The 22984-nt window shown below is 38.9% G+C and overlaps 1 protein-coding gene across 1 annotated transcript in view; it reads left to right on the plus strand.

Annotated features, from left to right (window-relative positions):
• OCA2 (OCA2 melanosomal transmembrane protein) overlaps positions 1 to 22984 on the plus strand; it is a gene marked incomplete at both ends in the record, with an annotated part of 280886 nt that overhangs the window by 76315 nt on the left and 181587 nt on the right. Inside the window, 2 exons of the mRNA XM_080915069.1 lie at positions 5216 to 5273; positions 19704 to 19812. Coding sequence (XP_080771195.1) covers positions 5216 to 5273; positions 19704 to 19812 — 167 coding nt within the window. The remainder of the gene's footprint in view (positions 1 to 5215; positions 5274 to 19703; positions 19813 to 22984) is intronic.

Below are 22984 nucleotides of genomic sequence, written 5' to 3' on the forward strand. Positions count from 1 at the left end.
GTGTGTGTGTGTGTGTGTGTATGTGTCTTTCCCTTCTTTGGATTTTTCTGGTCTTAGATTACTTACTCCCTGTGTTTCCATTGGTGTAGTTAACCTTCTAAGATTGGAGATTTACTTCTACTGCCTTCTGTGGACTGGATTTGTAGATAGCTACTGTTTAAGTTTAGATTTGTTATGAATATTTCATTTTCTCTATGGTGATTGAAAGTTTTACTGTGTATAGTTGTCTGGGTTGGCAACTATGGTTTATTAGAGTCTAGAGCACATCTTTCCAGGCTGTTCTGGCTTTCAAAGTCTTTATTTGAAAGTCAGGTTTAATTCTAGTAGGTCTGCCTTTATATGCTACTTGGTCATTGTCCCTTGAATGTTTTAATGTTATTTTTTCTTGTTCCATATTTTTGCTCCATATTATTGTTTTGATTGTTATGTGTTGAGGATACTTTCATTTCTAGTCCAATCTATTTGGTGTTCTGTATGCTTCTTGTGCCTTTATAGGAATGTCCTTCTTAAGGTTAGGGAATTTTTCTATGATTTTGTTGAAAATATTTTCTGGACGTTTGAGGTGGCAGTATTTGTTTCCCCCTAGTCCTATTATTTTTAGGTTTATTCTTTTTATAGTGTTCTAGATTTTCTGGATGTTTTGTATCAGGAGTTTTATAGACAACATTTTTTTGACCAATGTATCCATTTTTTCTATCATATCGTCATTTCCTGAAATTCTCTTTTCCGTCTCTTGCATTCTGATGGAGAAGTTTGCCATTGTAGTTTCTGTTTGAAGTCATAAATGTTTTTATTTCTAGAATTCCCAAGTTTGTATTTTCTTTATTGATTCTATTTTTATTCTCAGGTCATGAATAGTTTTATTCCTTCTACTTTAAGACACTTACTGATTTCCTCTTTAAGGCCTATGATTTTCACAATGCAGTTTTTAGGCATTTTTTTCCCTTGTGCTTCAACTATGCTGGAATATTAGGGACTTGCTATGGTGGGATAGCTGGGCTTCAGTGAAGACATATTTCCTTGGTTATTGTTGATTGAGTGTTTATGATGTTGTCTAGGCATCTGGAAATGGGTCAAGTTGCTTATCTCTGGATTTGTCTTTGTTGAGTGCATGTTTTCTCCTTGTTCTGTTTCTTTTCTGAATTTTTGGAGAATATAATGACTGTGTATTGCTTGGTAGGAAATTTTCTTAGGAGCTGATAGTTGTAGCCACTGGGGTTTTGGGTAAAATGTTTGCTCAGAGGTTAAATGCCCTAGCTGCTTTTTAGGAGGGCATTTGGTTCAATTCTTAGCACCCACACGGGAACATACAGATGTCTGTAACTCCAGTTTCAGAGGATTTGTCACCTTCACACAAACATACATACAGGTAAAACATCAATGCATATAAAAATAAATAAATCTTAAAAATAAGAATGAAAAAAAAATCTCACATTCGGTGGAGCCAGTATATAAAAGAAATGTAGTTTATTTATTTTAAGCTCACCCTGTGCTGTCTGCAAATAAGAAAACTGAAGCTGGAGGAGTATGGTGGTCTCTTAAGGTGCACATTTGCTGAGGACCATATTGGAATGAATGAAGTTAACCTAAGCCAAGTGGTAGACCTGAAAGTTTAGCTTTACCATTTTTTGAAATGTTTGAAAAGTGAAGAGAATTATTTCTCTTTCTGATAAGATTTTCTTTAGAGCTGCACAGGATAGGTAGATGGTCTCCTTTGTGCTTGATCACAATACTGAATTGTTCTCCATAATGACCTTCTTCCTTCTTCCTTCTTTATTATACTTCATTTCCCATGGTTAGTGTAGAAGAAAACAAAACAACAAAGTGAGCTGACTGTAGAAAGCAAAAGGAAATTTGGGAGATATGGAGATTGCTCAGTCCATAAAAGGATATGCCATATAAGCATGATGACCAGAATTGGATTCCTGGGGATGTAAAATGACAGACATGATGATGTGTGCTTCTGATCCCAGCGCTTGGAAAGGTAGAAACAGGAGTATCTTTGGGACTCCCTGGTCAGACAACTTACCCTAATCCACAAGTGCCAAGTTCCACTAAGAGATCTCATTTTAATAAAGAAGGTAGGTCTCCAGGAATGGTACCTCAACTTGCCCTCTGGCTTCCACATGCAAGTGCATATATTTATATTTGTGTGCATGTATACCTATGCTTGCACATGTGCATGCACACATCACAAGGAAAAGCATGTGAAAAAGTGAGCAGACCTAGAACACAGAAGGTGGTGACATGAAGAAGCTAATGCAAAATTTTGCACAACTGCTTTTCCTTAGATAACATCGTCCCTAAAGCAAGTAACATTTCCTTTTACACCCTTTTCTCTAGTTTTCTGTAGTTGATACACTGTTCTTATTTTGAGTACAAAGGAATTCAGAAACATGGAATGTACAATTGGTGCCCTATTTCTGCAGATTTCACATCTACAATACAGCCAATTATGCTAAAAAATATCTGAGACCCTTGTTCTGGCCAAAGCAACCACTCTGGTGACAGCAGAGTTATGGTGCTAAGATTTCTGATTTACCTGGATGAGGTTGCAAGGGCATCCTATGAGAGACATAGTCATGAGGACCTGCCATGGTGACTCTTTCTTCAGAGGACAGAGTTTTCTTTGATGCCTTAGCCAAAGTAGACAAGGACCCTGACTTTTGAAGATTGGACTTTCCCTTCCCATGAGTGACACTGGTAAAGAACTTTCTGACTCTGGAAGAAGAGGCTGAGATGATGTGTCTGTTGGATAGTGAAGGACTCACCCTGGAAGTTCTCTCAATCTGAGCATATGAAACAGGACTACAGACTTTAAGTCAACTCTCAGAAGCAGAAGTTGAAGATAATAGTCTTCCAGGGTCTCCCCAGCTTCAGTCAGGAGGTAGTCTGAAAAAAACATGCCTCTACCAAAGCTGGAGGACCTCCAGCAAGTAGAACAGGAAAGTCTGGGTTATAGCTTGGAGCAGGCTCTATCACTGACCCACACCCAACCATGCCTGGATGTGGTGTGAGATCTGGTGAGCCTCAGCCTCCTAGAATTACAGAGCACAGAGTGTACATCCTGTGACAGTCATGGTAGCCCGATGGCCTGCTTGGATCCTTTAATCCAACTGATGCCTTTGAGGACAACATTGTTACTCCTCTAATATGTCCCACTCCTGCCAGAAGGCAGAGGTAGGCATGTCTGTTATCTCTCCCTGCTGATGCTCACAGAGATTGTGTAGCAGCAGTGGACATATATTCTCTACAGCATATGCATGAAGGTTTGCCATGTCTGCATCATCTCAGGGAACTGTGGACTGGGGTCCTCATTGGAATGAAGCCCAGTAACAGGGTACTAGCTCTTGCAGGTGGCATTTGCCTTCCAAGAAACATCAGTGTGAACCACCTCTACAAGAACAAGAGATGGTAATGGCCTGCCTGGAAACATGGTTTTAAACACCAACCATTGTGCTGAGGCTGAGGTGGGAGCCATACTGCAGCCTCTTTATACCTTAGATTTATTGCTGTCATTTGACATAGGGTCTCACATAGCCCAGGATATTCTGAGAGTCCTCAAAATGACTATGTGTAGTAGAGGATGACATTGAACTCTTGGTCTTTCTACCTTTACTTCCCAAATGCTGGAAATATATGCATGCACCACTATGCCTTGTTTTATCAGGGTATGATGATGATGATGATGATGATGATGATGATGGTGATGATGATGATGATGATGATAGGATTTCTAGCCTAAGTTGACTTTGAACTCCATGTATATCTAAGAATGCCCTTGAGCTTCTGATTATCCCACACTCCTTCGTGCTGGGATTATAGGGTTGAGCTATTCTTCCTGGTTTATTAAGTGCTAGAGATTGTATCCAGGGATTCCTGCTTGATAAGCAAATGCCCTACCAACTAAGTCACACCCCATCATTTTTGTATTCTTTGAGACAAGGTGTCGTATGGCATAGGCTGGCCTGGAACTCACTGTGTAGCCTGGCTTTGAACAGGTGAGAACCTTTCTTCAGCTTCCCAAGTACTGGAATGACAGCTGTTGTGCTTTTTATGAGGCTGTCCCACATAGGCCCATGTGTTTGAACTCGTGATCCCTAGTATATGGTGTTATTTGGGGAGGTTGTGGAAGGTGGATTTTGAGAGTTTTGGAGGTGGATCTTTGCTTGGGGAAATACATCACTGGGTGAGGCCTTTAAGTCTCTACAGTCTCTGTCTTGTGCTTTTAGTTCAAGATGTGAGCTCTCAGCATCTTATTCCTGATACAGTGCCAGCAGTTTCCTCGCTGTGATGGATTTATTCATCTAGAACCATAAGCTAAAATAAACTCTTTCTTCCACAAGTTACCTTGGTCACCGTGTCTTATCATGGCAACAGAAAAATAACTTCCACCACAGTCCACTCATTAGGTTTTATGAGGGGCTTTTATGAGACCCCTTGAGTCACAAGTAGCATGCGTCCTACTTTGCCCCATGAGCCTGCATGGACGTCATTATTTAGTTATTGTATTTGCCGGGTCGAGCCTTTAAAAAATTGGTACTAGGAGATGTCAAGATGACTTAGCTGGCAAAGATTTTGAGGACCATATATGGCAGAAGGAGAACAGATTTCTGTAAGTTATCCTCTGACCTTACACACATGTGGCATATGCAGTGCACTACCAAGTAAATTTAAATATTTTAAGAAAATGAAAAAAAATATGATTATACTGAATATGTGTAGTGGCTTTTCTTGTCATTATTCTGCAAACAACGCAGAATGGTACCTATCTGCCCAGCATTTAATTGTAGCATTACGAATTATAGCAAGTGCAGTGACTAACATGAAGTTATTGTGTGAGGGTAAGAGGACAGTCCAGAAGATACCATGCCATTCTATATGAAGCACTTGAGCTCCCTTGGGTTCAGTGTTCCTGAAGGGTGGCCTAGTCATTCTCACACACCAGCATGTATCCTTTGTGATTTTTTTTTTTTTTTTACAATTGTTCTCACATCTTCTTCCAACTTGCAGACCATCAGTTTTGTCCTTTTTCTTAAATAGCTTTTCTAATTTCCCTGATCACCTTGATGGGTATCCCACCCATCCATGGCCGTGTCAGGATCCGCAGACAGATCTCGGCTTCCATAGCTGTCTGTGTCACCTTGCTAATCTAACGAAGCAGGGAGCTTTCTGTAACAAAGAAATAATGAGAGCCTTTTTCTTTTTCTTACAGGCAAATTTCACAGGAAGACAAAAATTGGGAGACCAATATCCAAGAGCTACAAAGAAAGGTATCTTGTCTTCTTTTCTCAAGGGCTTCTGAGTCACGGCTTGTAGAAAGGGTGATTGATTTTTCCTTTTAGATTTTATTATCCTTTCTAGTTGTTGCATACTAGTTATAAAATATTGTGAGGCATGGTGTGGTGTCTGGATACAAATGCACACAGGGTTCTGGTCACATCAGCCCCCCCTTTTTTTTGCCTTTTTAAAAATTAGATACTCTGTATTTGCATTTGAGATGTTATTTCTTTTCCCTGCCCTACTCCCATTCCTCCTTCCCCTTCCATTGCCACTCTTCACCCCATTGCCTTGGCATTCCCCTACATTGGGAAAACGTGCCCTCTCTGGACCAAAAGCCTCTTCTCACATTGATTTCCATTTCTGTGTTTTGGTCCCTTCAAAATTTCCTTTTCTTTCTAGCACCTAAGATTCGATTAATGATTGAAAAACATTGCTCTTTTTATTCCTGTATGTTGCGGTAAACATTAAAAGATTCGATCTGTCTCTGTCAGCCCCTTTCACATACAGTCCCCTTGGCGGGTTATTACCACACCTGTCACACACATCTCGTTCTGCAGGCCCACCCCAGTGTGGCTCGCCACACTAGCCCTCTCCTGGCTGTCTCTCTGCTAACCAGGAACTTTGTTCACATTTCCTGCAGCTCAGTAAAACCAGGGCTCTAGAAGTCTAGTGAGGGCTGGCCTATTGCAGCTCTCCGCCACAGTCCTTGCTCACACTCCCATCAACCGTCCGCTGGTAGTTAAGCTATAAACTCCCAACTACCCAGTATAATCATGACTCAATAAGCAATAATTTATCAATCAGACTTACGTGTTAAATTCTCAATCCACAATACATCCACACAATAAACTCACAGCCAATTAATAAAGATATATACTGCCCACCTAGATAAGACAATTTGACCTACAGAAACCCTTAAAATATTCATATCTACTTATGACCAATTAAGACCTCCTGGATCTAGATCCTCCTTCTCTGTGATCATCTTGATTCTCTCACTTCCTCTTCTCACCTGCCTTACAAAACATTTGTCCCTGCCCATTTTCTACTGTCCAATCATGTATCACCTTGACATCAACCTACACCTGTAGCTTTAGATGAGATATAATTTATTTATATGTTAATGAGGAAAATCATTTTCTAAAATAGCAGAATTATTTTTTTCAGGAGATAAAAGCATATACAAACAGACATATCCTTAGATGTGTATATATATATACATATATATATACACATCCAAAAGATACATTCCAGGTGTGCCCTGGAAAGGCATTTTCTTTGTTAGGGTTTTACTGCTGTGAACAAAAACCATGACCAAGGCAACTGTTATAAGAACAACATTTACTTGGGGGCTGGCTTACAGGTTCAGAGGTTCAGTCCCTTATCATCAAGGCAGGAGCATGGCAGCATCCAGGAAGGCATGATTCAGGGGGATCTGAGAGTTCTACACCTTCATCTGAAGGCTTGCTAGCAGAGTACTGACTACCAGGAGACTTCTAGGAGGAGGGTCTTAGAACCCACCCACACAATGACACACCTACTCCAACAGGGTCACACCCACTGCAACTGGGCCACACCTTCTAATATTGCCACTCCCTAGCTTGAGCATGTACAAACCATCACAGGCATGGTGCAAGCCAGCTTCTGCTCATTAGTTCGTCTGACCCAGAGAGTATACAGGGAATGAGTGCTTAAATGTAGGAACTGAAGTTTAGGGACAGATGTAAGCTGGGATATCCTGTCGTTGTGAGTCTGATATCTGGGAGGAGCTTTGTTTCTATTTTCCCTTCTTTTTTTCTTGCTGTAGTGAACTGTCTGTGGGCACAACACCTCCAAGGGACTCATAAGAAACAGAATCCTCAGTGCTTTGTGATTTGGAGAGTAGTGAAGACGCTGCAGGGATGCAGCATTCTTTGGGCTCCTTATAAAGCAAAGGATGTAACTGGGGATGGCTTACAGTTTCAGAAGTTTATCTATTATTGTCATGGCAGGAAGTGTGGTGAAATACAGATTTGGTGCTGGAGAAGGAGATGAGAGTTCTACATTTTGACTCATAGACAGCAGAAGTGAATTTCATACTAAGCCTAACTTGAGAATAGGAGACCTCAAAGATCACCCCAACAGTGACATGCTTCCTCCAACAAAGCCACACCTACTCCAACAAGGCCATATCTCCTAATACTGCCACTCCCTATGGGCCAAGCATTCAAACACATGAGTCTATGGCGGGCACTGCTATTTAAACTGCTTCAGTTTGTTTGTTTATTTATTTATTTATTTATTTATTTATTTATTTATTTATTTATTTATTATTGGTTATTTTACTTATTTACATTTCAACTATTATCCCCCATTCCTGGTTATCCTCCTCAAACCCCTTACTCCATCCCACCTTGCCCCTACTTTTATGAGGGTGCTCCCTACCTACCCACTCACTCCCACCTCACCACCTCATGTAGCATTTTCTCCTACAGTGGGGCATCAATCCTCCACAGGACCAAGGGACTCCCCTCCCACTGATGCCAGATAGGGCCATCCTCTGCTACATATTCAGCTGGAGCCATGTGTCCCTCCATGTGTACTCTTTGGTTGGTGGTTTAGTCCATGGGAGCTCTGGGGGGGTGGTCTGGTTGGTTGATATTGTTATTCTTTCTGTGGGGTTGCAAACCTCTTCAGTTCCTTCATTCCTTCTCTTAACTCCTCCATTGGAGTTCTGTGTTCTGTCCGATGGTTGGCTGCAAGCATCTGTGTCTTTATTGGTCAGGTTCTGGCACAGCTATATAAGACTCCTGTCAGCAAGCACTTCTTGACATCAATATGAGTGTCTGGGTTTGGTGTCTCCATTTGGGATGGATCCCCAGGTGGGGCAGTAACTGGATGACTTTACCTTCAATTTCAGCTCCACTCTTTGTCCTTGCATTTCCTTTAGACAGGAGAAATTATGCATTAATATTTTTAAGATGAGTTGTGGTCTCATCCCTAAACCAGGGGCTGTGCCCAACCCCTGAAAATGGTCTTTACAGGTTCTCTCTTTCTTTATTGGGTATTTCAGTTAATGCTATCTCTATTTGGTCCAGGGAGCCTCTTTCTTTCCTGACATCTAGGATTTTCTGGTGGCTATCATGTTTCCCATCCCCCACTGCTACACACCTCTGTTCAATTTCCTGACCATCTGTACATCTCCCCAGTCTCTTTCCACACCTGCTCCTGTCGCCCTTTTTCCATCCCTCTCCCTCCACTCCAAGATTATTTTGTTCCCCATTCTATGTATTTAAAGAATGCCATAGCATGTTAAAGAGATGTAGAGCTGGTACTGTTAGGTTTGATAACCATATCTTATTTTTTATAATCTTTTTATTGGATATTCTCTGTATTTACATTTCAAATGTTATCTTTTCTTCCCCACTACAATTCCCCCTCCCCCTCTCTTTGCTTTCTTGAAGACGTTTCCACCACTCCCAGCCACACACTCCCAACTCAGTGCCTTGGCATTCCCCTACACCAGGAAAAGGAGCCATGTGTCTCTTCATGTGTGCTCTCTGGTTGGTTTAGTCCCTGGAAGCTCTGGGGGAGTTGTCTGGCTGATATTATTATTCTTCCCAATGGGGATGCAAACCCTTTAAGTTCCTTCAGTCCTTTCTAGAGCTCCTTGAATGGGGGCCTTGTGCTCAGTCTGATCAATGTCTAGCTGCAAGCATCCTACTCTGTATCAGTTTGGCTCTGGCAGAGCCTCTGAGGAGGCATCCATATCATGTTCCTGTCAGTAAGCACTTCTTGGCATCAGCAATAGTGCCTGGGGTTGGTGGCTGTATATGGGATGGATCTCCACGTGAGGCAGTCTCTGGATGATCTTTTCTTCAGTCCCCACTCCTCTGTTTGTCCCAGTGTTTCCTCCTGTGAGGATTTTGTTCTTTCTTCTAAAAAGAACTGAGGTATCCGAATTCTGGCCTTTCTGCTTTAATAGCTTCATAAGGTCTGTGAATTATTTATTGGGTATTGCGAGCATTTTTGGCTAGTATACACTTATTAGTGAGAACATACCATGTGTGTTCTTTTGTAACTGGGTTACCATACTCAGAATAATATTTTCTTTTTTTTTGTTTTTTTAAACTTTATTTTAAAAAACAAAGAAAAAGAAAAAAATTTTAAACATTTTTGCATAAATGTATACAAATACATTTTTGTCAGTGCTTGGCTTTTTTTTTTCTTTAAGGTTTGATACTCTGCATTAAGGTCTTACTAGTTACAATGAGCAAAAAGTTCATGTAAAACAGGATGTAACCTGGAATTAGTCAATGTTTTCTTGGTGTGTAAGGATTGAGCATGATGTTTTTTTTTTGGTTGTTTGTTTGTTTTGTTTTCTTTTCTTTTTCTCTTGAACTTCACACAGTCTGTGAGTCGTTTCTGGGGCAGTCCCAGCCTCTGGGGTTAGCATCCCACTATTAGTGACTGCATATTTTGTCTGTTCTTTTGTGACTGGGTTATCTCACTTAGGACGATATTCTCTAGATGCAACCATTTTCTTAAGAATTTGGTTAAGTCATTGTTTCTGATAGCTGAGTAGAACTCCATTGTGTAAATGTACAACAATTTTTGTATCCATTCATCTACTGAAGGACAACTGGGTTCTTTCCAGCTTCTGGCTATTATAAATAGAGGTGATATGAACATTGTGGTGCATGTATCTTTGTTGTATATTGGAGTGTCTCTGGGGTATATGCCCAGAAGTGGAATAGCTGGATCTTCAGGTAGTATTATGTCGAATTTTCTGAGAAATCACCAGACTGATTTCCAGAGTGGTTGTATCAGTTTACAAACCCACCAACAGTGGAGAAGTGTTCCTGTTTCTCCACAACCTCGCCAACATCTCTGTAACTGAGTTTTGGATCTTGGCCAATCTGACTGGTGTGAGGTGGAATCTCAGGGTTGTTTTGATTTGCATTTCCCTGATGGCTAAGGATGTCCAGCACTTCCTTAGATATTTCTCAGCCATTCCACATTCCTCAAATGAGAATGTTTTTGTTTAGCTCTGTACCCCATTTTTTAAATAGGGTTGTTTGATTCTCTGGTGTCTAGCTTTTTGAGTTCTTTGTATACCTTGGATATTAGGCCTCTATCTGATGTAGAGTTGGTAAAGATCTTTTCCCATTCTGTTGGCTGCAGTTTTATTTTCTTGACAATGTCCTTAGCCTTACAGAAACTTTGCAATCTCATTAAGTCCCATTTGTCGATATTTGACCTTAGAGCACCAGCCATTGGTGTTCTGTTCAGGAAATTTTCTCCTGTGCCTATGTGTTCTAATGTTTTCCCTACTTTCTCTTCTAATAGTTTCAGTGTACCTGGTTTAATGTGATGATAGATCTTTGATGCACTTGTACTTGAGTTTTGTACAAGGAGATAAAAAAGTGTCTATTTTCATTCTTCTGCATGCTGAGTGCCAGTTGGACCAGCACCATTTGTTGAATAGGCTATCCTTTTTCCATTGAATGTTTACAGCTTCTTTGTCAAAAATCAGGTGACCATATATGCGAGGGCTCATTTCTGGATCTTCTATTCTATTCCATTTATCCACATGCCTATTTCTGTACCAGGACCGGGCAGTTTTCAGCACAATTGCCTTGTAATATAGCTTGAGGTCAGGGATAGTGATTCCCGGAGATGTTTTCTTGTTGTTGAGGATGGATTTCGCTATTCTAGGTATTTTGTTATTCCATATGAAATTGCACATTGATCTTTCCAATTCAATGAAGAACTGGGTTGGAATTTTGATGGGGATTGCATTGAATCTGTAGATTGCTTTTGGTAGGATGGCCATTTTTAAAATTTTGATCCTTCCAATCCATGAGCATGGGAGGTCTTTCCATTTTCTGAGATCATCCTCGATTTCCTTCTTTAGAGGTCTGAAGTTCTTGTCATACAGGTCCTTCACTTGCTTAGTTAGGGTAACACCAAGGTATTTCATAGTTTTTGTGACTATTGTGAAGGGTATCTTTTCCCTAATCTCCTTCTCCACATGTTTGTCCTTTGAATATAGGAAGGCTACTTATTTGTTTGAGTTAATTTTATATCCAGCCACTTTGCTGAACTTGTTTATCAGCTGTAGGAGCTCTCTGGTTGAATTTGTGGGGTCACTTAAGTACACTATCATGTCATCTGTAAAGAGTGATATTTTTACTTTTTCCTTTTCGATTTGTATCCCCTTGATCTCCTTTTCCTGTCTAATTGCTCCAGCCAGGACTTTCAGTACTATGTTGAATAGGTAGGGGGAGAGTAGGCAGCCTTGTTGAGTCCCTGATTTTAGTGGGATTGCTTCAAGTTTCCCACCGTTAAGTTTGATGTTGGCTGTTGGTTTGCTGTATATTGCTTTTATTATGTTTAGGTATAGACCTTGGATTCCTGTTGTTTCCAAGACTTTTAACATGAAGTGGTGTTGAATTTTGTCAAATGCTTTCTCAGCATCTAGTGAGATGACCAAGTGATTTTGTTCTTTGAGTTTGTTTATATGGTGGATTACATTGATGAATTTCCTTATATGAAATTATCCCTGCATTCCAGGGATGAAGCCTACTTGATCATGGTGAATGATTGTTTTGATATGTGGTGCTGAGAAGAAGGTGTTTTCTTTTACTTTAGGATGATATGTTCTGTAGATATCTGTTATTTCAATTTGGTTCATAGTCTCTGCTAGTTTTACAGTGTCCTTGTTCATTTTCTGTTTCCATGATCTGTCCATTGTTGAGAGTGGGGTATTAAAGTCTCCCACTATTATTGTGTGGGGTGAAATGTATTTTTTGAGCTTTAGTAGGGTTTCTTTTATGAATGTGGGTGCTTTTGTATTTGGAGCATATATGTTAAGGATTGAGAGTTCCTCCTGACAGATTTCTCCTGTAATGAGTAAAAAGTGTCCTTCCTTATCTTTTTTGATAACTTTTGGTTGGAAATTTACTTTATTCGATATTAGAATAGCCACTCCAGTTTGCTTCTTGGGGTTGTTTGCTTGGAAGTTTTTTCCCACCCTTTTACTCTGAGATAGTGTCTGTCTTTGTCTCTGAGATGAGTTTCCTGTATGCAGCAAAATGCTGGATTTTGTTTATGTATCCAGTCTGATAGCCTATTTCTCTTTATTGGGGAGTTGAGTCCATTTATGTTAATAGATATCAAGGAATAGTTGCTGTTTCCTGCTATTATTGCTTTTGTAGGTTGAGTTGTGTCTGTGTTTCTTTCTTCTTTTGGTTTTCTTGCTTAGGAGTTTTCTTGTTTTTACTAGGATGTAGTTCCCCTCATTGTATTGGGTTTTCCACCTATAATTTGTTGTAGTGCTGGGTTTGTGGTCAGATATTGTGTAAATTTAGATTTGTCTTGAAATATCTTCATCTCTTCATCTATGGTGATTGATAGTTTTGCTGGGTATAGCAGCTTGGGCTGTCACTTGTGCTCTCTTAGGGTGTGCATGATGTCTGTCCAGGCTCTTCTAGCTTTCATAGTTTCTGTTGAGAAATTGGTTGTGATTCTGAGTGGCCTGCCTTTATATATTACCTGACCTTTTTCCCTTACTGCTTTTAGTATTCTTTGCTTTGGGCACTTGGTGTTTTTACTGTTATGTGTCGGGAGGTATTTTTTTTCTCGTCCAACCTATTTGGAGTTCTGAAGGCTTCTTTTATGTTCGTAGTCATCTCATTCTTAAAGGTAGGAAAGTTTTCTTGTACAATTTTGTTGAAGATATTTACTGTGCCTCTTAGTTGCTATTTTTCTCCCTCTTCTATTCCTATTATCCTTAGGTTTGGTCTTCTTATTGTGTCCTGGATCTCTTGGACATTTTGGGTTAGGAGCTTTTTGGTTTTTGCATCTTCTCTGACTGTTTTGTCTATGTTTTCATTGTTGTCTTCGGCCCCCGAGATTCTCTCTTCCATATCTTGTAGTCTATTGGAAACACTTGCATCTGTGACTCCTGATTTCTTTTTTAGGTGTTCTACCTCTAGCGTTATCTCTTTTAGTGTTTTCTTTATTTTGTCAATTTCTGTTTTAAATTATTTCTTCCATTCCTTCATCTCTTTGGTTTTGTTTTCCTCTAGTTCTTTGAGTTCTTTTAGTGTTTTCCTTGTTTCCTCTTTAAAAGCTTCCGATTCTTTTTGTCTTTCCTCCCATTCTTGTTTAAGGATCTCGATCATTGTCTTGAGGTATGATTTTAGGTCTGTGTCTTCTTTTTCTGGAGTGTTTGGCATTCCGCTGTTTGCTGTGATGGGAGAGCTGGGTACTGGTGTTGCAAGGTTGTCTTGGTCTCCTTAGGATATGTTCTTTTGCTTTCCTGTTGCCATCTTGTTGTCAGTGACATGTTCTTGCCTTTCTCTTGTACCTGGTCTGTGTCCCTGGATCTCCGCTGGTCCAAGTGGCGGATCGTCCGAGCCCTGTTTTGGGCTCTAATTCCGCCGGGTTGGAACAGAGGTCCAATGCTGGGGTCCTGGTCCCTGAATCAGGCAGGGCAGGGACGCGCTTTCCGTGGGCACTTGGGAGAGATCTCTCTGCCCCCCTGGTACTTGGATCTCCTTCTCACCAGGCCTTTTCCTTTGGGAAGTGCTGGTCCAGGTGGCCTGGGAACTGCTGGTCCAGGTGGCCTCCATTTCTCTACTGAAGGACATCTGGGTTCTTTCGAGCTTCTGGCTATTATAAGGCTACTGTGAACATGGTGGAGCATGTGTCCTTGTTAGATGTTGGAGCATCTTTTGGATATATGCCCAGGTAGTGCTATGTTCCATTATCTGAGGAACCACCACAATGATTACTTGACTGGTTGTACTAGCTTGCAATCCCACCAACAATGGAGAAGTCTTTCTCTTTCTCCACATCCTCGTCAACATTTGCTGTCCCCTGAGTGTTTGATCTTAGGCATTTTGACTGGTATGAAATGGAATCTCAGGGTTGTTTTGATTTGTATTTCCCTGATGACTAAGGTTGTTGAACATTTCTTTAGGTGCTTTTCAGCCTTTTGATATTCCTCAGTTGAAAATTCTTTGTTTAGCTCTGTACTCCATTTTTAAATAATAGGATTATTTGATTTTCTGGAGTCTAACTTCCTTAGTTCTTTGTATATATTGGATATTAGCTCTCTATCAGATGTAGGATTGGTAAAGATCTTTTCCTAATCTGTTGTTTGCCATTTTGCCTTCTTGACAGTGTCTTTTGTCTTACAGAAGCTTTGCAATTTTATTAGGTTCAATTTGTTGATTCTTGATCTAAAAGCATATGCCATTGGTGTTCTGTTCAGGAAAATTTCCCCTGTGTTTATGCGTTCTAAGCTCTTTCTCACTTTTTCTTCTAATAGCTTCAGTGTACCTGGTTTTATGTGGAGGTCTTTGTTCCACTTCCATTTGAGCTTTGTACGAGGAGATAAGAAAGGATCAATTTGCATTCTCCTGCATGCTGACTGCCAGTTGAACCAGCACCATTTGTTGAAGAGGCTGTCTTTTATCCACTGAATATTTTTTGCTCCTTTGTCACAGATCAAGTGACCATAGATGTGTGGGTTCATTTCTGGGTCTTAAGTTCTATTCCATTGATCTACCTTACATGTACCAATACCATGTAGTTTTTATCACCATTGATCTGTAATACAGCTTGAGGTCAGGGATGATGACTCCTCTAAATGTTCTTTTATAGTTGAGGATAGCTTTCACTATCCTGGGTTTTTTATTTATTCCAAATGAATTTGCGGATTGCTATTTTTCACTCTATGAAGAATTGAGTTGAAATTTTGATGGGGATTACATTGATTCTATATATTGCTTTTTCCAAGATGGCCATTTTTACTATATTAATCCTGCCAATCCATGAGCAAGAAAGATCTTTCCATCTTCAGAGATCTTATTCAGTATCTTTCTTTGGAGACTTGAAGTTCTTGTCATCCATTTTATTCACTTGCTTGGCTAGGGTCACACCAAGATATTTTATATTATTTGTGACTTTTGTGAAGGGTGTAGTTTCTCTAATTTTTTTCTCAGCCTGTTTATCCTTTAAGTAGAGGTGGGCTAGTGATTTGTTTGAGCTAATTTTATATTCATTCACTTTGCAAAAGTTGTTTATCATGTTTAGACGTTCTCTAGTAAAAGTATACTATTATATTATCTGAAAATAGTGATATTTTGACTTCTTCCTTTCCAATTTGTATTTCTTTGACTTTCTTTTTCTGTTCAATTGCTCTGTCCAGGACTTCCAGAACTATATTGAATAAGTAGGCAGAGAGTGGGCAGCCTTGTCTAGTCCCTGATTTTAGTGGGGTTGCTTCAAGTTTCTCACCATTAGTTGGCTACTGGTTTGCTGTATATTACTTTTACTATGATGGGTTTTGAATTTCAGATCTTTCTAAGACTTTAATTATGAAGGGGTGTTGGATTTTGTTTAATTCTTTCTCAGCATCTAGAGAGATGATCATGTGGTTTTGATCTTTGAATTTGTTTATACAGTGGATTACATTGATGGTTTTCTGTATGTTGAACCATCTTTGCATCCCTGGTATGAAGCCTACTTGATCATGGTGAATGATAGTTTTGATGTGTTCTTGAATTTGGTTTGCAAGGATTTTATTGAGTATTTTTGCATCAATGTTCATGAGGAATATTGGTCTGAAGTTCTCTTTCTTTGTAGGGTCTTTGTGTGGTTTAGGTATAAGTGTAATTTGGCTTTGAAGAATGAATTTGGTAGTATTTCTCCTGTTTCTATGTTGTGAAAGAGTTTGGAGAGTATTGGTATTAGCTCTTCTATGAAGGTCTGATAGAATTCTTCACTATCCCATCTGGTCCTGGGCTTTTATTGTTTGGGAGACTTTGATGACTGCTTCTATTTCATTAGGGGTTATGAGACACTTTAGATGGTTTATCTGATCCCAATTTAACTTTGGTATCTGGTATCTATCTAGAAAATACTACATTTCATCCATATTTTCCATTTTGTTGACTATAGCCTTTTGTAGTAGGATCTGATAAGTTTTTGAATTTCTGCCATTTCTGTTGTTATGTTTCCCCTTTCAGTCTGATTTTGTTAATTTGGATACTCTCTCTGTGCCCTCCAGTTAGTCTGGCTAAGGGTTTATCTCTCTTGTTTATTTTCTCAAAGAATCAGTTCCTGATTTTGTTGATTTTTGTAAAGTTCTTTTTGTTTCTACTTCATTGATTTTTGTTCTGAGTTTGGTTATTTCCTGTTTTCTATTCCTCTTGGGTGTATTTGCTTCTTTTTGTTCTAGATCTTTCGGGTGTGCTGTCAAGCTGTTAGTGTATGCTCTCTCCAGTTTCTTTTTGGAGGCACTCAGAGTTATGAGTTTTCCTCTTAACCCTGCTTTCATTGTATCCAATAAGTTTGGATATGCTGTGCCTTCATTTTCATTAAATTTTAAAACGTTTTTAATTTCTTTCTTTATTTCTTCCTTGACCAAGTTAACATTGAGTAGAGCTTTGTTCAGCTTCTATATGTATGTGGGATTTTTTTGTTTGTTTTTGTTGTTATTGAAGACCAGCCTTAGTTCATGGTTATCTGATAGAATGCATAGGATTGTTTCAATATTCTTGTATCTTTTAAGGCCTGGTTTTTGATCGATTATATGGTCAATTTTGGAGAATGTAATGTGAGGTGCTGAGAATAAGAAATAATCTTTTGCTTTAGGATGAAATTTTCTATAGATGTTTGTAAAATCTACTTGATTCATAACTTCTGTTAGTTTCACTGTGTCTCTGTTCAGTTTCTGCTTCCATGATATGTCCATTGATGAGAGTTGAGTGTTGAAGTCTTCCACTATTATTGTATGTGGTATAACATATGCTTTGATCTTTATTATTGTATCTCTCTTCATTGTGGGTGCACTTGCATTTGGAGCATAGATGTTCATAATTAAAAGTTCATCTTGATAAATTTTTGTTTGATTAGTATAAAGTGTTTTTCCTTATCATTTTTGATAACTTTTGGTTGAAAATCTATTTTATTCAATATTAGAATTGCTACTCCAGCTTGTTTCTTGAGACCATTTGCTTGGAAAGTTTTTCCTCAGCCTTTTACTCTGCGGTTGTGTCTGTCTTTGTCACTGAGATGAGTTTTTATGTACAGAAAATTCTGGGTCCTCTTTACATATCCGGTTTATTAGTCTATGTCTTTTTGTTGGGGAATTGAATCCATTGATTGTAAGAGATATTAATGTATAGTGAATGTTGTTTCCTGTTATTTTTGTTGTTAGATGTAGAAGTATGTTTGTGAGCTTTTTTCTTTTTGTGTTTTGCAAGAGGATTATTTTTTTGCAGTGTAGTTTTCTCCTTGTTTTGCAGTTTCCCATCTATTATCTTTTGTAGGGCTGGATTTGTGGACAAATATTGTGTAAATTTTGTCTTGTCCTGTAATATCTTAGTTTCTCCATCTATAGTAACTGAGAGTTTTGCTGGATATAGTAACCTGGGCTGGCATTTGTGTTCTCTTACAGTCTGTATGACATCTGTCCAGGATCTTCTAGCTTTCATAGTCTCTGTTGAGAAGTGTGATGTAATTTATAGGTCTGCCTTTATATGTTACTTGTCTTTCTTTCCTTACTGCTTTCAGTATTTTTTCTTTGTTTTGAACAATTGGTGTTTTGACTACTATGTGTTGGGATTAGTTTCTTTTCTGGTTCAATTACTTTGGAGTTCTGTTGGCTTCTTGTATGTTCATGGATATCTCTTTCTTTAGGTAAGGGAAATTTTCTTCTATGATTTTGTTGAAGATATTTAGTGGGCTTTTTCATTGGGAATCTTCCCTCTCTTTTAAACTTATTATTATTTGGTTTGGTCTTCTCAATTTGTCCTGGATATCCTGAATGTTTTGGGTTAGGAGCTTTTTGAGTTTTGCATTTTCTCTGACTGATTTGTTTGTTTTCTATGTTATCTTTTGCCCCTGAGATCTGCTCTTTCATCCATTACATTCTGTTGGTGATGACTCCTGTTCTCTTTTTTTAGGTTTTCTATCTCTATGGTTGTGTCTTTTGTGATTTTTTTTATTGTTTCTATTTTCTGTTTTCAATTCCTTCATTTATTTGGTTGTGTTCCTGTAGGTCTTTAAGTGATTTCTGTGTTTCCTCTTTAAGGGCTTCTATTTGTTTGTGTGTATTCTCCTGAAATTTTTAAGGGAGTTATTCATGTGCTTCTCAAGGACCTCCATCATCACCATGATGCATGATTTTAAGTCCATATCTTGTCTTTCTGGTGTGTTGGGATATCCACGACTTGCTGTGGTGGGAGAACTGAATTCTGATGTTGCCAGGTTGTCTTGGTTTATATTATTTAGGTTCTAGTGCTTGCCTCTTCCCATCTTGTTATTTGTGTTGCTAGTTGTTGTCTCTGACTGGAGCTTGTCCCTCTTGCAAGCCTATGAGACTGTGGGCTGTGGGCTTAGGAGTGAAAGTATTCCTGGATGTTCAACTCTTTGCAGGCATGTTTTGGGTCCTGATGGCAGTGAGGTGGCCCTAGCTCTGGAATGGTCCAATCTCAGGCAGCACTGTGATTTCTGTGCTCTGTGAGTTCCTGGCAGATCTCTCTTTGGTCAGTCTGGGGAAAGTGGTGTCTCACCTGTAGGCTTAGGAGTGAGAGTGCTCCTGGGTACAGATGGAGACTGGAAGTGATAACCACATCTTATCCTGGCTCCAAAAAATAGCATCATGATGATGCTTGCAGTAAAGACAATAAAACTCAAAGACAGGGCACAAAGGCAACTTATGAAATCTGTGTGCTGTGAGGACCATGTCTCCTAATCTCATTTATTGTTTTCACAAAGTTTTTGCTAATATTGTACTGTGTTACAGTGGGTACTCTCCTGCTGGAATAGTGAAAATGCATTGATTTTTCACAAACATTTTTAGTGGTATTTACCTTGTTATCTTCTTTCAGGTTTAATATGTTTTATTTTTTTAAAAAAGTATTTATGTATGTACATCCCAAATGCTGACCCCCCTTGTCACCTAAGCGGTTCCTACTGCATCCTGTCTCCCCTTCACCTCTGAGAGAATGCCCTGCCTTCAGGTATCCCCTTACCCTGGTGCATCAAGTTTCTGCAAGATTAAGTGTGTCTTTTTTCCACTGAGGCTAAACAAGGAAGGCCTCTGCTACATATATGTCAGGAGCCTTTGACCAGCCTATATATGCTCTTTGGTTGGTAACTCAGTCTCTGAGAGCTCCCAGGGGACACTGTTGGTCTTTCTGTGAGGTTGTCATCACCTTCTGGGTCTTCAATCCATCTAACTCTCCCATAGGGGTTCTCAACCTGTGTCTAATGTTTGACAGCTGTTACAGACTAGACTCACAACCAAAACTTTTTAAAGAAAACACTTATAGTGATTCAAGTCATATAGTACTGAGGATACACTTCAGGAATCAGAAGACTGTACAGAGAAAATGAGATGTGTTCTTTTTCTCTCAAAGCACAGGATATCAGACAGGAGTCTGCTTGTCAAGTGCCTGATGGTGCTGGGATTTGTCATCTCTATGTTCTTTCTCAACTCCTTTATTCCTGGCATTCATCTTGATCTTGGTGAGTCAAATATTTTGTTAACTTTTATTGTTAGGTATTACATTTGACGGTACAGTATGGATGAGGTTTCTAAGCCTATTCCCAGATGATAACTGTACCAAAGGCTGCTGTGCAGAGATGGATGTGGGCAGTCCTCAGCAGAAGGGAGAAAGGAAAGTTTTCAGTGTGACTTCTGTCTTTGCTGGGAAGAAGGGAAAATAGAACTAAGCTGTCTGTTGACAGTCCTTTCAGGACTCAATGTTAGAAGGCATGTGCAATTGTTACTGTCATGTCTATCATATCTGCTAACCATGTTTAAAATAGTTCTTAGAAGAACCTAATAGGAAAGTGGTGCATCTAGAGAATATCATCCTGAGTGAGGTAACCCAGTCACAGAAGAACAGACATAATATGCAGTCACGGATAATTGGATACTAGCCCCAGAAAGCTCTGAACAATACAGAAACAACTCACAGGCCATATGAAGCTCAAGAAAAACAATGGCCAAAAAGTGAAAGCCTCAGTACTTCTGAGGAAAAAAAATAGGCGTATAGCACCCTCTCAGAGTGTGGTACTCCTGGACCTTTAATCATTAATAATCTAAGAGTTAAGAATATAGCCTGTGGCAATTTTTGGTATTCAAAAAATCGTTGTGTTTAATCTATACACACCAAGAAAACTCTGACTGTTTCCATGTTACGTTCTGTTCTACATGTACTTTATGCTTATGGTAACTAATAGATTTCAATGCATACTATCAAACTTCTAAAAGAATTAAGTACTGATAAAAATATATTCATTTAGTGTTATGCCAAAATGCCTTTAAAAATCTGTACATGCATCTTTAAAAAAAATAATGTTGAAAAAGAGAGAGAGAAAAAAAGAAGAACCCCAGTCACATTAGCAAAACTAACTTTGCCTTTAGCACAGGGTGATGTCATAAGCAAAGGAGCAACTGTGACCGGCTCTGGGAAATTGGGAGAGCTCCACTAAATGAGGTGTCCTACCTGGCTACATATACCTTCCCCATGCAGAAAGCTCCTCCTCCTAATTTATTCCTTTGGTCCTATCTCACTGTCAGCATGTTCTCTTTAGTGTTTAGCCTCTGCCCTTCTCCAGTTCTGTATCAAGGTCCCACCTGGGTTCAGGGGAGACATGGCTCTTTCAGTTTGAAATTCCTAGTGCCCTTCCTCTTCACAAACATGTCACACTTGCCCATAGACTTGTTATTTCAAGGTGATATTTGTGTCAGTACTAGAAACAAAACAAAGCAAAATATACATGTAAAACACACCTCATATGAAAGTATAGACCAATGAAAAATAGAAGTTTAGTGCAGTCTCAAGTTTACCAGTAACCCAGTCTTGGCTCTGAACAGACAGCTGTTCGTTTTCTACAACAGAGCCGATCCTTCTGGAAATCTCTGGATCCCAAGTAGGAAAGCAAGTGGGGACATCCTCTTAGAGGAATGGGATGGAGAACAGTTGGAGGGCAGACAAGGAGGAGGATCTTTAACAACTGGACTGTTAAAAAATTATAGAATAAAAACAAACAATAAAAAACCCACAAACAAAAATAATTACAAGGATGGATCTCAACTGTTTTAGTGGAGGTACAGGTAGCTAAAAAGTAAGATTATTTTATTTATACTCAGGTAGGTTATAATTTTAGCATTATGAACTATTGATCATCAAGAAGGTCGAGTCACCACTGGTAATTAAACGAATATAGTGAAACTGGTCTACACAAGCAAAGGCCTTCTATTAGAGAGTTCTTTTGAGTGCTTGAAAAGAATATAGAAATATTTCAAAGACTAACAACACACGGGGCTTATACACAATTTTTGCTAACATTCTCTACTTTCCATTGTGTACAGAAAAATAGTTTTACAACTTATGGTCTTTTTATATCTATATGTCTATCTATCTATCTATCTATCTATCATCTATCTATCTATGTATCCATCTGTCTATCTATCTATCTATCTATCTATCTATCTATCTATCTATCTATCTATCATCTATACCTTTAAAAAGCTGTGGTTACTGTTGGGGAAGCCCGGGACTTTTTTTTTTTTTGAGATCGTATTTTAATTACAACATTTCACCTTTGTACAAAGATGCCTGTGTTGCACCTGTGACTAAGAGGGCTAGTTCCTTTCTTCTTTTAATGCCAGTGTTGTTTTTCCCCCCTTCAGTTTGTGAACAGATATCTTATCAGAGATCCTAGAATACACATTGCCCTTATTTGCTTCTTTATCTTGAAAGGTTAGGTTGAATAAGAAAACATGCCTCATCAACATTTTAAAACAGAATATTTAAGTGGGAACATCTTCATTGTATATAGTACTAGGCTTCAGAAAAATATTTTAGGAAAATATGTAATATACTTTGAATGTATTATATTCTATATACTTGGGGAGACCCATCCCACTATTGTCTCCTTTCCTCCTCCTGACCCATTACTCTCTTGTCCCCTACATTGTCTCTTCTTCTTTCATATCATATGTGTGTGTATTTATATAAACATGTGTGGTGATTTTATATAGAATCTAAAGACTAAGAATTACAGAAACACATATTTGTGTCTTTGAAATTGGCTTAATTCTTTTAGTATAGTGATAGCCAGTTGTGTTCATTTTCCTGCAAATGCCACAATTTTATTCTTGTGTGTGTGTATGTGTGTGTGTGTTCCACATTTTCCTTTCCCATTTCCCTGTTGTTGGATACCCAGCTGTTTCCGTGACTTATCTATATCGAACAGAACCACAATATACAGAGACACAGAGTGTCTCTGTGATGCCTGGACTTGCCCTTCCTCGAGCAGATACCCAGCAATGGCATAGCTGGCTTGTGTGCTTGAGTTATTTTATTTTATTTTGAGAAACTACCATACTGATATCCACAATGGCTATACCAACTGAAGTGTATCAAGGCTTTGTTCACATCCTCATCAGCATTTGTTGTCCTGAGTTCTTAGTGACTGCCATAATGACAGGCTGAGATGAAATTAGATTGTAGTTTTCATTTGCATTTTTTTCCTGATGTTGAGTGAGTGTAAACATTTTTTATGGGTTTACTGACTATTTGTGTTTCATCTGTTGTCAATGAATTAAAACAGATTAGTCAGTTGGCTGACTGACTGATTACTTCCTATTTACTTTTTGAAGTGTTGTATATTCTCCATGTTAGCT

The sequence above is a fragment of the Micromys minutus genome (assembly GCF_963924665.1).
Source record: "Micromys minutus genome assembly, chromosome: 3".
Classification (NCBI taxonomy): domain Eukaryota; kingdom Metazoa; phylum Chordata; class Mammalia; order Rodentia; family Muridae; genus Micromys; species Micromys minutus.